The sequence below is a fragment of the Oryx dammah genome, unplaced genomic scaffold (genome assembly GCF_014754425.2).
Source record: "Oryx dammah isolate SB20612 unplaced genomic scaffold, SCBI_Odam_1.1 HiC_scaffold_21, whole genome shotgun sequence".
Classification (NCBI taxonomy): Eukaryota; Metazoa; Chordata; class Mammalia; order Artiodactyla; family Bovidae; genus Oryx; species Oryx dammah.
Window position 1 is genome coordinate 67,217,087 of NW_024070205.1, and position 15,802 is coordinate 67,232,888.

At 35.6% G+C, this 15,802-nt stretch overlaps 1 protein-coding gene across 2 annotated transcripts in view; it reads left to right on the forward strand.

Annotated features, from left to right (window-relative positions):
* The first annotated feature begins 1,323 nt into the window (after nt 1-1,323).
* Nucleotides 1,324-15,802, forward strand: part of RGS18 (regulator of G protein signaling 18) — a 30,370-nt gene continuing 15,891 nt past the window's right edge. Inside the window, exons 1-3 of one of the 2 annotated variants that reach the window (XM_040262880.1) lie at nt 1,324-1,720; nt 2,201-2,302; nt 3,315-3,376. In XM_040262880.1, coding sequence (XP_040118814.1) covers nt 1,602-1,720; nt 2,201-2,302; nt 3,315-3,376 — 283 coding nt within the window. In that variant the 5' untranslated portion in view covers nt 1,324-1,601. The remainder of the gene's footprint in view (nt 1,721-2,200; nt 2,303-3,314; nt 3,377-15,802) is intronic. The other variant, XM_040262882.1, reaches the window with a different exon arrangement.

Sequence of the window (15,802 nt, forward strand, 5' to 3'; positions counted from 1 at the left end):
AACTTCAGCAAATCTTATGAAAATAGTAAATTCCTGTCTCTCACTCCTCTGGATATAATCATTCAAATACAGTCTTTGAGACTAGAAGATATCCTGGCTCCTCTGCCCTTGACCTCATTCACCTAGAGAACAGAAGACTTCATGATGACAATGTACTTGCATTATCAACATCTGTTTCCAACTAGACTTGACATATAAAATTCCCTCATGTATAAAACACTCAATTTTCAATCAACGTGAACTTAAAATATGTTCAAAGTAAAAGTTATAGAATCAGGAGTATATATATATAAATATACACTAAATATACACTAAAAACTCTTTAATTTCAATTCTGCAATTCCTAGTTGGTATCCCTAAGAAGGATCCCAGTGAGTCCCTAAGAATAATCCCTAATAATAACTATTTTCTTAAAATCAGTCACTCAAAAGATTGGAAATAAATTTTCTTTTAGATTTGCTAACTTTTTTTAATATATAGAATTTTAGAGGAATTAAAGCATTCACAACTGGAGATCAAAGATTTGGAAAGACTAAAGCACAAGCTACCAGAGATCAAAGGCTCTAATAATTCCAGATCTCCTCTTCTACTAACCTCTGGGACTTTATAAGAATAAATCACTTACTATACTTGCATCCAGGGTTTTGGTGTTTTTTTTTTTTTTTTCTTTAGTGTGAGTTATGGTCTACATGAGCATTTCTGAGGTATTTGGGATTCATGAAACAAAAGAAAATGGAGGCTGAGCAAACATACAGTTGCCATTTCTTTTTTAGTAAGAACATAAACAATCATATACACTGCCATCTCTAGTTAAAATATTTCATTAAAGACAAAGAAATTAAAAACATTTCATTAAAAAGACATTCAAAATAAGTGCTTCACATTAAAACTATATGTAGTTCAACAAAAAATTGCATATTATCTTTTTTTCCCATTTTCATCATGGACTGGTAAAAATTTTATGAATGTCTAAAATCATTCCATGGACCTGTGTTTAAAAATCATTGAATTAAATGTTTCTTAACTTCCCTCTTCTACTATGAAACTCTATGATTTATATTCTTATTTTGACACATTATGTTAAGTAAATGTGATTAATATTACATGACATGTCATTAAATGTAATTTACCTAATTCAATGTAATTAAATTAGGAAAAATACTTTTTTAAGAACAAGGGAAATATCTCCTAATGATTAGTGTAGGACTTTGCCCCGATACATTTTAACGCATACTACACACGTTAAAGTCCTTTTCAAAAAGTTCCTGTGGGAAATGACAGTGTCATTTGAGTCTATTAAAGCATCATCTGGTTGCACAAACTAGAAAGAGAAGTGGCACTGTGGTAATACTAGTCTTTATCTTGGAGACCAAGAAGCCTTTGCAAATTTGTAGTATCATTTCCCTAAACAACTCTGGACCGAATTGAACTTCAGTTCCTCAGTTCTATATTTTTGCAGAGGCAGAAACATAAGCTCTTGATTTGTTTTAAAAGTTTGCTGACAGAATCGAGATAACTTTTTACTACACCATGTATAACGAGGGAGTAGCATTAACAAGCGAAAGACGTAATAAATTAGACATCTCTTCATTTTAGAGAAGATGGAAACATCATTGGTTTTCTTTTCTCAATTAAGTATGTGCGAACCAAAAGAAAAAACTATTTTCAAGTTAATACACGGTTCAGGAAAAGAAGAAACAAGCAAAGAAGCCAAAATCAGGTAAAATCATAATTTAAAAAATCAGCGTTTTACTTTTAAAAACATGATTGACATTGAATATTTGTTAGCAGTTGTTTTTAAAATATCTGATTGAAAATACATTGATTGTACTGTTACAACTGAAAAAAAGTATTTATTAGGAGTAAACAATTGTTAAATCTAAAGTGTTCTTTTTTTTTAAGTCCAACAATTTTAACCACACAGAAGAACCAGTAATAATACTTACTGAAATATAATCTCAAATATTTTATAGTCATGGTGGGGGGAGAAATAAGTATATTTCACATGTGCTAGCTTAATTCCTCACAAACATAGTATTTAAATAAGACACCCAAGAAGACCACTGTGAGTGTGTCAGGAGTGGAGGTGGGTGAGAAAGGGTGTTCATGTGATTACCAGTCACAAATCTGTTTGACAGTCAGAAAGAGAGATTTTAATTGTCATCCAAATTGTCCTGAAGCTAATGCCTTTTCATTACAGAGCTAAGGAAAAAAGAAATAGGCTAAGTCTTCTGGTACAGAAACCTGTGTTTTACGATGATACTCCCTCCAGTAGATCTGGGCAATTGGCCAAAGAAACAAGGTGAATAACTTGTAATTATTTGTGGGGACATTTTGCTGATTCTATAATTAAAGATTTAAGAAAGAGGAAATTAGGGATTCCAATTTTATTGGAAATTATACAGTAATATAAGGAAGGTTAGAGATCTCATTTCAAAAAAAAAACTAGAAATATTCCATAAAATTAAACTATTTTAATAGCTTGAATTAAATAATCTCGTAAAAATTTAAAGATGTTCTTTTAAAATTATATGCCTGTCAATTTTAAATGATATATTTTACTCCTTATAAACTGATGAAATACTCATTAAGAGTGTGCACAATGTCATTGAAAAGTGCTATTCATCTCTTTCTTCAGCAGTTTGGAAAAAACGCCCTGGGTATAATATAAAGTAAAACACAAAAAGGGATGTCATGTCATTTTAGCCATTTCTTTAGTTTAAAAAGAAAATGGAATAAGCTTATATACTAGGATAATACAAATTCTTCCAAACAGAAAATATGACCAATAAAAGATACAAGACAAATGTATTCAATTCTCTCAATTATCATTTCTAAAATATTTATTGCATTAAAAACATTTCATATTTCTTACACCTTTAAAGCTTCATTAGTCAAACTTCCTGTATCTATTTTTTTTTTAAATTGCTGCATATTGTGGTAAAAGTTTCAAGGAAATTGCAGTTAAAAAAAAAGTTTGACTAAAAGATACTGTCAGTTTAGGTTCTTCTATTTGATGAATTAAGAAAGATAACTGACCTGGTTTCCTTTTCTTTGTTTTTAACTGAAGACATGATTCATTTTTCTGTTTAGAAATAAAATAATTCAAGAGAGGATAATGTTATTTTAACACATCATCTGATAGGCAAAATCCAAAAGAAGTTTGACTAATACTTTTGATCTTTCATATAATAATCAAAGGAGAAATCCTGTGAAATATGACCAAAAAGAGCAGTATGATAACATATATTGCAGCAGATACATACATAGACTTCCTGCATGTTCCAGTATAAAACATTTTGTTTCTCAAACAGAATCTCCCCAGAAGAAGCAATAAAATGGGGTGAATCATTTGACAAACTGCTTTCCCATAAAGGTTAGTGCTATTTTCCCAAATATTTTATTATTTAATGGAAAAGTATATGAAATTTGTATGTAACTGTACAAAAACAGGCTGTCATAAAAATTTAGCCTGATTGAAACTGTACAGCAATCTGAGTTTCTGATCCATAAAAATAACTAAATAATAGACTGGTTAACAAATAAACAGTATTTTTTGTTTAAAAATAAAGAGTATTTTTCAAATATTTTTATGCTATTAAAAACTACTTTTTATGGATAAAATATTTCTTGGTGCTGGATGGATAGTTTCATCCAGTTTCACCCACTGGATGAATAAAAATTTTCAGTGTTTATAATTTGTGAATGAGAAACTTGGTTTTAGTAAATCCCATATTATCTATCTTGTTTTTATTGTTAAGTGATCAAAAATACATAGAGTAGTTCTCTTGGTGGACATTTTAGAAACCTTCATGAGAAGACATGTTGTTTAATTTTATAAATATTCACTGGTTGAATCAGTCATCAGAATTTTGCAGAGGAACTGAGGTTTAAGGTGGAGCTTTGTAGATGAGATGGAAAGTAAGGACAAATCCTGAGTTTGTTCAAGCAAGGGTTAAGAACAGGCTGCCAGAATTGCAAATTTTTAAAAGTCAACTTTCATAAGGCAGCAGGTGAGTAAGCAATTTTTTTCTTACCTTTATTCAGATTTCTTTCAGCTAGGAAAATTAACAGGTTAAGCTAAGTAGGCAATGAGGTTAAAAAAAAAACACAGAGTTCATTGTTTCCCCACACTAAATCATGCAGAATCTGCTTAAAAAGCAACACTGTATCACTGCCAAATAGCCACAGGTTTCATCTAGTCCACAACTTTTATTTGTATACCCAAGTCCTATTCCTTACCTCATTCTTTGAATGAGCTCTGGCTGACTACTGTTTACAGCACTGTCAGTGGTTTCCACATCCACGGTGTCTACTGGAAGCAGGCGCTCCTATTGCTGGGTCAGCTGAGCTCAGGACTCGTAATTCAGCCCCAAGTACTGTGCACTGTTCGCTGAAACCAACTTGTCTAGTCTGTCTTCATGTCCTGCAGTATTCTCATCCCTAACTGTTCACCCTCTATAAGGTTTTGGCAACTAGTTCAGGTTCTCCTGAGTTTACTGACAGAGAATCCTATTTCTGCAGACAATCCCCGAAGACTCTCCCACTTCCAATGAAAATAGATTCTGCCTCTGGATTGTTATATTGACTCAGAGAAAGAAAAAGTATAGATAGAGAAATCAAGGCTTAGGTTTAGGCAAGAATGTCATCAGTGAAGATGGAGAGCCGTGGTAAGAAAGGAAGTTTATGCTGAAAAAAAGTTAATGTGTTACTCTACCCTCATTTCACTGTAATGCTCTATCACTCTCTATTTGGAGAAATATAATGTGAACAGCTTTCTTCAACTACCCATTTTTCTTCATTTCCAATATCCAGTCACATCTTGACTTTTGTTAAAATTCTTGCCAAATGTTATGTTGAACTTGTCTCCCATTCTCATCTCCACGGCGACTGAGTTCAGGTATTTATCTAATTAACAGCCTGTGTGAAACTTTCCTCTGTAATTCATGCCTCCCAAAACTTATTTCTTTTTTTAATCTCCTATTATTTTCAACACTTGGGCACAACTCAGCCCTTGAGCCTCTTCATTAGTCAGGGAAGGAAAAAAAAAGAAATGGAATTCACTTTTTTTTTCTTTTTTTTCTAATTTAAATGTTTATTGTAAGGAAACATGACTTTTCATATGTGGATCTCCAAACCCAGCACATCACCTGGTAAATATGAAGGGCTTGAGTTATAGAACGAGATCTGTTGCTAGGAAAAATGTTAGTCTCAAGCTCCTTTAGAGATCTGAGTTCTGGTTCTCTTCTGTAGGGCTTCACTTGTGACTCAGCTGGTAAAGAATCTGCCTGCAATGTGGGAGACCTGGGTTTGATCCCTGGGTTGGGAAGATCCCCTGGAGAAGGGAAAGGCTACCCACTCCAGTATTCTGGCCTGGAGAATTCCATGGACTGTATAGTCCATGGGATCACAAATAGTCAGACATGACAGAGTGACTTTCACTTCACTTTACTTCTCTTCTGTAACACAATGGTTGTATAACCTTAGTTAAGCTTCCTAATCATTTTTACATTCAGCTTCCTCAACTCTAAATGGAGATAGCAATGTCTTTAGTGCCAATATGAATAAATTTCTCTCAGAATTAAATGATATGTAAGAAGCCAATAGCTGTTTGACACGATTCGAATGTAAATGGTTTCTGTTATTATAAAAAATAATCATCTTTTTCTGTAATAACCTTTTTCTGTTTTGCAACCTACTCCAAGCTGTATTAGCATCACTTACAGGGTTAAATTTCAGTGGGAGGAACTATTATTGCTCATGATCAAAGTGATAATTAAATTATATTGGACTTCCAAAAAATTATGTTAATGGTATTCTTTTTATCAATCTCCCAATTCCAGTTTTTATAAATTGCAAATCTTTTTGTAATATTAAGCTATAAAGCTTAAAATAATCACCTAAAAATTCTCATGGTTGCAATGGTTAAAATCAGCTCATTTCTATTGACTTAACTGTAGGCCAGAAAGAAAAAAATACAAGGAAAGTTCCTATACTCACACACACACATACACACACATCAGAACTTTACCAGATTTTATAGGATTTCCCTTTAGTTAAACGTGTAATTTTCTCAAATTCTGTATGTCATATCTATACAAAGGAAATGGAAATGTATTAAATTAGTCAAATAGAGAGTGAAGTGATAAGTCAAAACAAAATACATGAGAAATTTGAATATTTGACAAAAACGCCTGATCCTAAAGCCAAAATAGAATAAGTATTGGCATTTTAAGGAATGGAGCCATAGAGTAGAAGGTTCTTACGTTAGATTTTAGGGGATTAATAAAAAATTCACTAGCTGGACAAAGAGAGAAAGAGATCATCCAAGCAGAAAGCCAACAGAAGCACGGGGCATTAAACACTGCATTTTATTTAGTGAACTGGAGAGAACATAATTTTTTATTGAGGAAAATAATTTGAAAAAGAGTGGCTGAGGATGACAGATAATAGACAAGACTAAACAGAAAGAACATTGTTTTTGCTACGCTCCACAGAAACTAAAGAATCCGTAGAGTATTTTGATAATTCCACTATTATATTCAAATTTCATTCCTAAAATGTAACTAAACTCTCTTAAAACTGATAAAAGGCACAAAACAATAAAATCCAAGGAAATATAATCAAAGTAGGGACTTTAGTTAATAACAGTGAATCAGTATTGGTTTATTAATTGTAACTAATGTACCTTACCAATATAAGATGTTAATAATAGGAGGGAACTGCAGGTGTGGTGTGAGGCAGTTCTGTCTGAGCCTCCTAACTTTTCTGTAAATGTTACGCTAAAAGAAAATGATCATCTTAAAAAAATGGACTCAAACATGTTATATAGTAAATCTAACACAACACAGTCCATAAATAATTTTACTTCTGTTCCTCATGTGTTTCTACACAGATATTAGGATAATTTTCCCCTGCCTCCCCTGTTGATTGACAGATTTGTCTGAAATGGCAAAATAAATCATAAAAATCTGTAATTTAAGGCTGTTCATACATATCAATGATATAGTTTAAGAAAAACAATCAATCAAAAACCAGGGTCAGATTATCTGTTGTTCATAATCATCAGTTTCAAATTTAGTCATCAGTCTTCTTTCTTATTGACTTTATGAAAATAAATGTTACCAAAATGAACTTAGCAAATCAATAAATTCCAACAAAATTATATACATATATATTTACACTCACACATGTAAGTGTATTTGTATGCATACGTATATATGGTTCTGCTTAAGACAATTTTGAAAGTAAAACATTGGGGCTGAATAACATCATGTGCAAAACAATTGGCCAAATGACAATTTTTAAAAACAATTGTTTTAAAAACAATTTTAAAAAACAATTGTTTTAAAAAATGCCGATAGAACTCACAATGTTTCATGTAGGCTTTAGAAAATCATTAAATGGAAATTATGAAGGTATGTGCAAGATTTCAACAGGCAGAGGTTATTTTTGAGTAGAGAAAAAGGCAGGAAAAAGGCCAGAGAAATAAGCAATTTGAACGTAACCCAGGAGAGCAAGCAGGTTTCTTTCATTGAGGCAGATTAGTGGACAGACACGTTAGAAAATCAAGTTGTGAACAAATTTCAGAAGAGTTTGCTTGTTAGAAGGCTTACTCTGATGGACAGAAAGGTGGAATTCTATGCATATGTTAAGGACTACATACAAGGCTGTTATAAATGTCAGTTAACCGCAAGGTAAGGGCTATTTTGGAAAGAAAATGGATGAACTTGATGATTGACTGAATGTGTATAGATGTTGTAAAGTGAGATGGTGAAGAAACAGATGAACAATAAATGATGAGCCAAAGACCCCTAGATTCTATTCTGTATTAATAGGAACATAACAGTGCTTTTTATCTATCAGAAATAGAGGGGGGAAAAGATTTGGAGAAGGTAACCGGTTAGAGTTTGAACTTTAATTGCTGATAAACTTTTTCAGAAGTTTCGCAGGATTTTATAGACAAACATCTAGAATATGGAAGAGTGATTGATTATAGAAAGATTTTCTAACCACCTCATATACTTGATACTTAATGTTTGAAATAGAAGTTTATTTCTTGTGAAGGGAATCTCTATCAATTTAAAAAGGAAAAACCTGCCTGTTTATTTCCTTTTTTTCCAGCCATTACAAATAATACCAATTTTTTTAGCCTTTTTATTAACAAGTATTGGCTTGGACTTTTTGCACCCTAAATTGTGATTATACTAAGCTTCATTTTGAGAATAATTCATAGCAAGATAAGATAAAAGTAGAATATGTAAATCATTTCACCCCCTTGATTTAAAAATATGAGCTGATTATACTATGGAAAATACATATCACTTGAGTAAAGGCTACAGGGAAATGCTCACTTCTCCTTTGGGAAAGGAAATGAGAGCTTCTTACACTTTTCACCTTGTGGTTTTTCAAGTTGCCCTTCCCAATTTTCAGTTACTGGTATTCTGCAAGGTAAGAGATTCCAGGGTTCTTCAAAGTTAAATTTCTGAATCAAACTGACCTATAACAAACAAGCAGTTACTTGATCTTTCCAAAAACAAAAGGTAAAGTCCAGTCTAAATTATAAATGGACCACACAAATACATCAATATTGCAAAAGTAGCCACAACATTCTGTGGCAGGTCAAAAGCCAAATATCAAAGGAGAAGCAAGGTAACCTAGTACTTAGCATATTACACTGTACTTGGGTTTTCAGCTTCAGTTTCTTGACTTTTTGTTTCATTTGGTTTCTTGGCATGAGAAAAATACTCCAACAGATGCCAGAGTTTCAATTTAGAAGCACACAATTACAAGCATTTTGTTTGTATGACACACTGAGCCAGCTTCTTCCAGGGTAAATTCTAATCCCAGGTTCTATCAAGCACTTTTGGCAGATGCATCACCACTGCTTCTTTCTGAAGAACTCTTTAGTAAGCTATTGCTTCTGTGTGAGAAATGGTTCCATTGTAACCTGACTTCATGCAGCTGCTCTAAGTGCCTAGAGAAACAGGAAATAACCAGTATGCTAGGATAATCCTGCACAACATGGTGTATAATTATTTAAAAAGTCACTTACTTAAAGTTTTAAATAAATTAACTTTCTTCTCATTCATCATTAATTTGTTTCTCTATTTAGTATTTATTCTTCCCTATTATGTTCGTATTATGCCAACAAAATCCATTCACTCTTGATTAACTCGCCACAAGCACTTGTAGCACACAGCGCTTTTCCTAATGTTAATGCTGTGACTTCCATTTCCAATGTCTGTATCAAGCTTAAGACTAAGCATAGTAACAAAGGGCTCTGGATGATATTTCAAAGCACAGCAGCTGTGCAGAACTAACGCTCATTCGTGCTCTGTGGATTCCTGAAGGACGATATTTAAGTAGCACTTATGTTATTTCTGGAAAGCTGCTAAAAACAATCAAGCAATTTGGTTCCCCAGGTGGTACAGTGTTAAAGAATCTGCCTGTTAATGCAGGAGACATGGGTTAGATCCCTGGGTGGGGAAGATCCCCTGGAGAAAGAAATGGCAACACACTCTAATACTCTTGCTGGGAAAATCACTTGGGCAGAGGAGCCTGGTGGTCTACAGTCCATGGGTTGCAGAGTCAGACACGGCTGGGCGTGTGCACACACACACGCATGTGCATACACATACACAAACCGCACACACGTACACAAACACCCGAGGTAGTCACCCCTGAAAATTTCCCTCCTTAGTCATTGGTCTATACGTGTCTGTCTTGCCTATTAATCTCCATATTCCTCAACAGTCAAGACTTTGTTGTTTTATGCACTTGAGTGATAAATGTTCTATAATTGTAATCCAAATAAACCTAGGTTCAAACCCTTGTACCATCTTTCTCTACCTGTAAGATTCAGGGCAACTTAACTCTCTGAACTTCAGCTTCTTCATTTGTATAAATGGGTAGAACAGGACTTACTCTTAACTCAAAATGGATTAAAGAGCTAAATGTAAGACCAGAAACTATAAAATTCTTAGAGGAAAACATAGGCAGAACACTCGATGGCATAACTCAAAGCAAGATCCTCTATGACCCATCTCCTAGAATAATGTAAATAAAAACAAAAGTAAACAAATGGGACCTGATTAAACTTAAACCTTTTGCATAGTAAAGGAAACTATAAGCAAGGTGAAAAGACAACCCTCAGAATGGGAGAAACTAATAGCACTGAAACAACTGACAAAGGATTAATTTCTAAAATATACAAACAGCACATACAACTCAATACCAGAAAAACAAACAACCTAATCAAAAAGTGGGGAAAAGACCTAAACAGACATTTCTCCAATGAAGACATACAGATGGCTAACAAACACATGAGAAGATGCTCAGCATCACTCTTTATTAGAGAAATGCCAATCAAAACTACAATGAGATATCACCTCATACAGGTCAGAATGGCCATCATCAAAAAGTCTACAAACAATAAATGCTGGAGAGGGTGTGGAGAAAATGAACACTCTTGCACTGTTGGTGGGAATGTAAATTGCTACAGCCACTATGGAAGACAGTATGGAGATTCCTTAAAAAACTAGGAATAAAACCACCATATGACCCAGCAATCCCACTCCTAGGCATGTACCCTGAAGAAAACAAAATTGAAAAAGACACATGTATCTCATTTTCATTGCAGAACTATTTACAATAGCTAGAACATGGAAGCAACCTAGATGTCCATTGACAGATGAATGGATAAAGAAGTTGTGGTACATTTACACAATGGAATATTAATCAGTCATAAAAAGGAATGCCTTTGAGTCAGTTCCAATAGGTGGATGAACCTACAACCTATTATATAAAATGAAGTAAGTCAGAAAGAGAAAGATAAATATCATACTCTAGTACATATATACAGAATCTAGAAAATGGTACTGAAAAATTTATTTACAGGGCAGCAATGGAGAAACGGACATAGAGAATAGACTTATGGACATGGGGAGAGGGGAGGAGAGGATGAGATGTATGAAAAGAGTAATGTGGAAACTTACATTACCATATGCAAAATAGATGGCCAACGGGAACTTGCTGTATGGCTCAGAAAACTCAAACAGGGGCTCTGTATCAACCTAGAGGGGTGGGATGGGGAGAGAGGTGGGAGGGAGGTTCAAAAGGGAGGGGATCTATGTATACCTAGATAATCACAATGGTGTGATCACTCACCTAGAGCCAGACGTCCTGGAATGTGAAATCAAGTGGGCCTTAGAAAGCATCACTACGAACAAAGCTAGTGGAGGTGATGGAATTCCAATTGAGCTGTTTCAAATCCTGAAAGATGATGCTGTGAAAGTGCTGCACTCAATATGCCAGTAAATTTGGAAAACTCAACAGTGGCCACAAGACTGGAAAAGGTCAGTTTTCATTCCAATCCCAAAGAAAGGCAATGCCAAAGAATGCTCAAACTACCAGACAATTGCACTCATCTCACATGCTAGTAAAGTAATGCTCACAATTTTCCAAGTGGGGCTTCAGCAATACATGAACCGTGAACTTCCAGATGTTCAACTGCTTTTAGAAAAGGCAGAGGAATCAGAGATCAAATTGCCAACATCCGCTGGATCATGGAAAAAGCAAGAGAGTTCCAGAAAAACATCTATTTCTGCTTTCTTGACTATGCCAAAGCCTTTGACTGTGCGGATCACAATCAACTGTGGAAAATTCTGAAACAAATGAGAATACTAGACCAGCTGAACTGCCTCTTGAGAAACCTGTAAGCAACAGGTTTAGGAAGGCCAGGAAGCAACAGTTAGAACTGGACATGGAACAACAGACTGGTTCCAAATAGGAAAAGGAGTATGTCAAGGCTGTATATTGTCACCCTGCTTATTTAACTTATATGCAGAGTACATCATGAGAAAGGCTGGGCTGGAAGAAGCACAAGCTGGAATCAAGATTGCTGGGAGAAGTATCAATAACCTCAGATATTCAAATGACACCACCCTTATGGCAGAAAGCAAAGAACTAAAGAGCCTCTTGATAAAAGTGAAAGAGGAGAGTGAAAAAGTTGGCTTAAAGCTCAACATTCAGAAAACTAAGATCATGGCATCCAGTCCCATCACTTCATGGGAAATAGATGAGGAAAGAGTGGAAACAGTGTCAGACTTTATTTTGGGGGGCTCCAAAATCACGGCAGATGTTGATTGCAGCCAGGAAATTAAAAGATGCTTACTCCTTGGAAGGAAAGTTATGACCAACCTAGACAGCATATTAAAAAGCAGAGACATTACTGTGCCAACAAAGGTCCATCTAGTCAAGGCTATGGTTTTCCTGTGGTCATGTATGGATATCAGAGTAGGACTGTGAAGAAGGCAGAGCACTGAAGAATTGATGCTTTTGAGCTGTGGTGTTGGAGAAGACTCTTGAGAGTCCCTTGGTCTGCAAGGCGATCCAACCAGTCCATTCTGAAGGAGATCAGCCCTGGGATTTCTTTGGAAGGAATGATGCTCAAGCTGAAACTCCAGTACTTTGGCCACCTCATGCGAAGAGTTGACTCATTGGAAAGACTCTGATGCTGGGAGGGATTGGGGGCAGAAGGAGAAGGGGAATGACAGAGGAGGAGTTGGCTGGATGGCATCACTGGCTCGATGGACGTGAGTCTGAGTGAACTCTGGCAGTTGGTGATGGACAGGGAGGCCTGGCGTGCTGTGATTCATGGGGTTGCAAAGAGTCGGACACAACTGAGCGACTGAACTGAACTGAACTGATGGCTGATTCATGTTGAGATTTGACAGAAAACAACAAAATTCTGTAAAGCAATTATCCTTCAACAAAAAGATAAATAAATTTTTAAAAATTAAATGGAACTTCTCTAATCAAAGGCACATAGCAATGCACCAATAACTTATAAAAGACTCAAAACTTGCAGGTGCTGTAATTAATATTATTGCCTTTTCAGTTTATATTACAGTTTTCAGGTTCATACTAGGTGTTTCACAAATAATTAAGAGAGATGAAGGAAGTTATTTTTAATGAGTAACACTTTCAGTTGTCTGGCATATGGATGATCCCCTTTAGGTGTCAATATAAGAAACAGTTTATTATCCTTGAGATTTATTAATAAGAAAAGTAATAGCCATGCCCTCCTAAAATTGTCACAGTCATTTATCAACTGGCTTTAAGAATAATCCAGTATTTAAAAACTGATTAGTCCATGCTTCCATGTGACATATGGATAGAATAAAAGGCAAAAAAGCCTTTCCCTTCACTGAGGTCAAAGTAACTTTATCCATAAAACCAATAAAACATATTCTTAGTTGCCTCTCTCCAATCTAGATCTGATCTGACCTGGAACAGACCATTCTGTTGTAAGGCATTTTATTTGCTAGCTTTGCTTTAATTTCCATTTAAATAGTAATAGAGGAGTGGTTAGGAACAAAAGGGGAAGAGGCAGTATCTACACCAGGAACACAGAGCAATACCACCCAGTGACAGGCTTTGCAAAATCCGAGTGCACTTTTCCACGTAACCACTTTTGCTTTCTTAGTTACCTGAACATGTTCTCACAATCATTTTGCTGTCTTTCCTGATAACTAGTCAAGGGATTCTCCCTGGAAATCTATTTTATAGCTGTTACCAAGCAAATAAGAAATTTCAGAAATCTATTAAAAATGCAAAGAATGTAGATAATTATGAGAGATAAATTAAAAGAGTACACATATATTTAGTGTTCAATCCAGTAAAAAGTGGATGTTAATTGGAGGACAAAAGGGCAAGCATTTTAGAAATTTGAAAGAGGAAGGAAGTATGGGTGGTAAGCAGTGGTTTTTGGTTACATTAAAAATTCATCCAGGGGAATTCTCAATACTTTTTTTTTAAGTTCTGGCTAGAAGCTGGGGCATGACTAAGGAACTGTCTAAAGTCTGGGTCAAGCCAATTGGTCTACAGATGGTTGTGTATGCTGTGGTTTTTGCTTTCACACACCTAACGTTGCCCACATTCTGCTGCAGTTTTTATTTAAGGGTTGAAAGGCCTGTTGTGCCTTAGTCTCTCCAGGATCATTAGAGAAGAAGGGGGGAAAAGGACAGAAAGTAAAACCAGAGATTGTGAAACAAAACTATCTTTCTAGTCATGTAAATAGAACAGAAAGAAGTTTTTAAGCTGTTGCCAACCAGCACCCAAATGATGCTTATTCAGCCTGTTTTCTAAAGTCATCAGCCTGGGCTCCAGCTTTACCAGAAGTCTTGAAAGGTTGCTGCTGTAATGGTAGTTTTCAAAAATTAAAGGGATGTAATCATCCACAATAATAATGACTCAAACTGCTTTTTCAGACATTCAGGTACTGAGCTCGAGAGAGAGAAAGGAATTGAGGAAAGGAAAATCAAACCAGAACACACTAAGGAATCACAGTCCCTATAAGTGCTAATGGGTCACCAAGCCAGGGTAGAACCCGCACGTCTGACCCCCTGTGTTCACTGTGACAGCTATTTTGGCTTAAAAATAATAAAAACAGAGGTAAATCATTAAATCTACTCTGAAATATACACATTTTTAGGTATCTGGGGAAAATCTATCAAAATGCTTTAAGGAATCATTATCCACTTATATGTCCCTGCTACATTCTGACCAAATCACACTACTCAGCAAGAGAAATAAATCTTGAAAATCAAACACTAACTGTGCCAGAGAAGTAAGAAAACAAGTAGTTCAATATCACCAACATTGATTGTTCTTCCTTCTTTTCAGCGACTAGAATTTGTTGACTCATCCAGGAAGCGCTTAGCACTAAGGCCTCCTAAGACAGTTGTGCTTGACTAGGAATTATCTTACTAGCATCTAATCAATGTGGACAAGCTCTGGGTTGTATGTCAGTCCTGGGATGCCTTCACAAATTCTTATGGAGACTGGCCTTTGCCTGTCTTCCTAGTTTTTTCAGTAAAGTTTAGCCACTAACATCTGGTGCTCAGGATCAATTTACTGAGGGAAAGAAACAGCAGACTCCCCTCTTATCCCAGTGCAAACACCAATGGAAGGAACTGTGGAGTAGATGAGGCCCACATGGCTCCTCCATTACGGTAGTCGTTGGAGAGATCCCATACCTAAGAAGGAATGTCTGTAGGCTGTGTCACTTCTGGCTACTGATTTCTCACATTAAGTTTCTGGATCTCTAACATAATCAAACAGTTTCTTTCAACATTAAAAAAAGTGCTTCATGCCAAAGAGGACAAGTTCCAGATATAGGAGAAATACGTGGTGATATATAACACATGATTTGAAGACTTTATTGGTTTCCTGTGGCTGCTGTAACAAATTATGACAACTTTAGGGACTTAAAACAACACAAATGTATTATCTTGTAGTTTTGTAGGTCAGGAGTATAGCATGACCCTCACCTGAAAAAAATCAAGGTGTCAGCACACTTTTGTTATTTTCCAAAGGTCTAGCTGAGAATCCCTTTCCTACTCACCTGGGTTCCCGACAGAACTCAGTTCTTTGAAATTTTGGACCAATGCCTCCTTAATCCTGCTCTAAATTAAGGTCATTTTCACCTTCTGGGAGCCATCACATTCTTTGGCTTGGGAACATCTGCTTCCACCTTCAAGGGCAGTAGCAGTGCTCCTTACATGGTACCTCCCTGATCCACTTCTCTGCCCTCCTCTTCCACTTTTAAGGACTGAATGATTAGATTGGGTCTGCCTGCATAATTCATGATAATTCCCCCCTCTCAAGGTCCTTCATCTTAATCAATTAGCAAAGCATTTTCTCCACAGTAAGGTAACAGATTCACAGGTTCTGAGAATTAGGGCATGGACTTCTTTGGAGGACCGTCACTCTACCTCTGACAGAAAATATAGCCTTC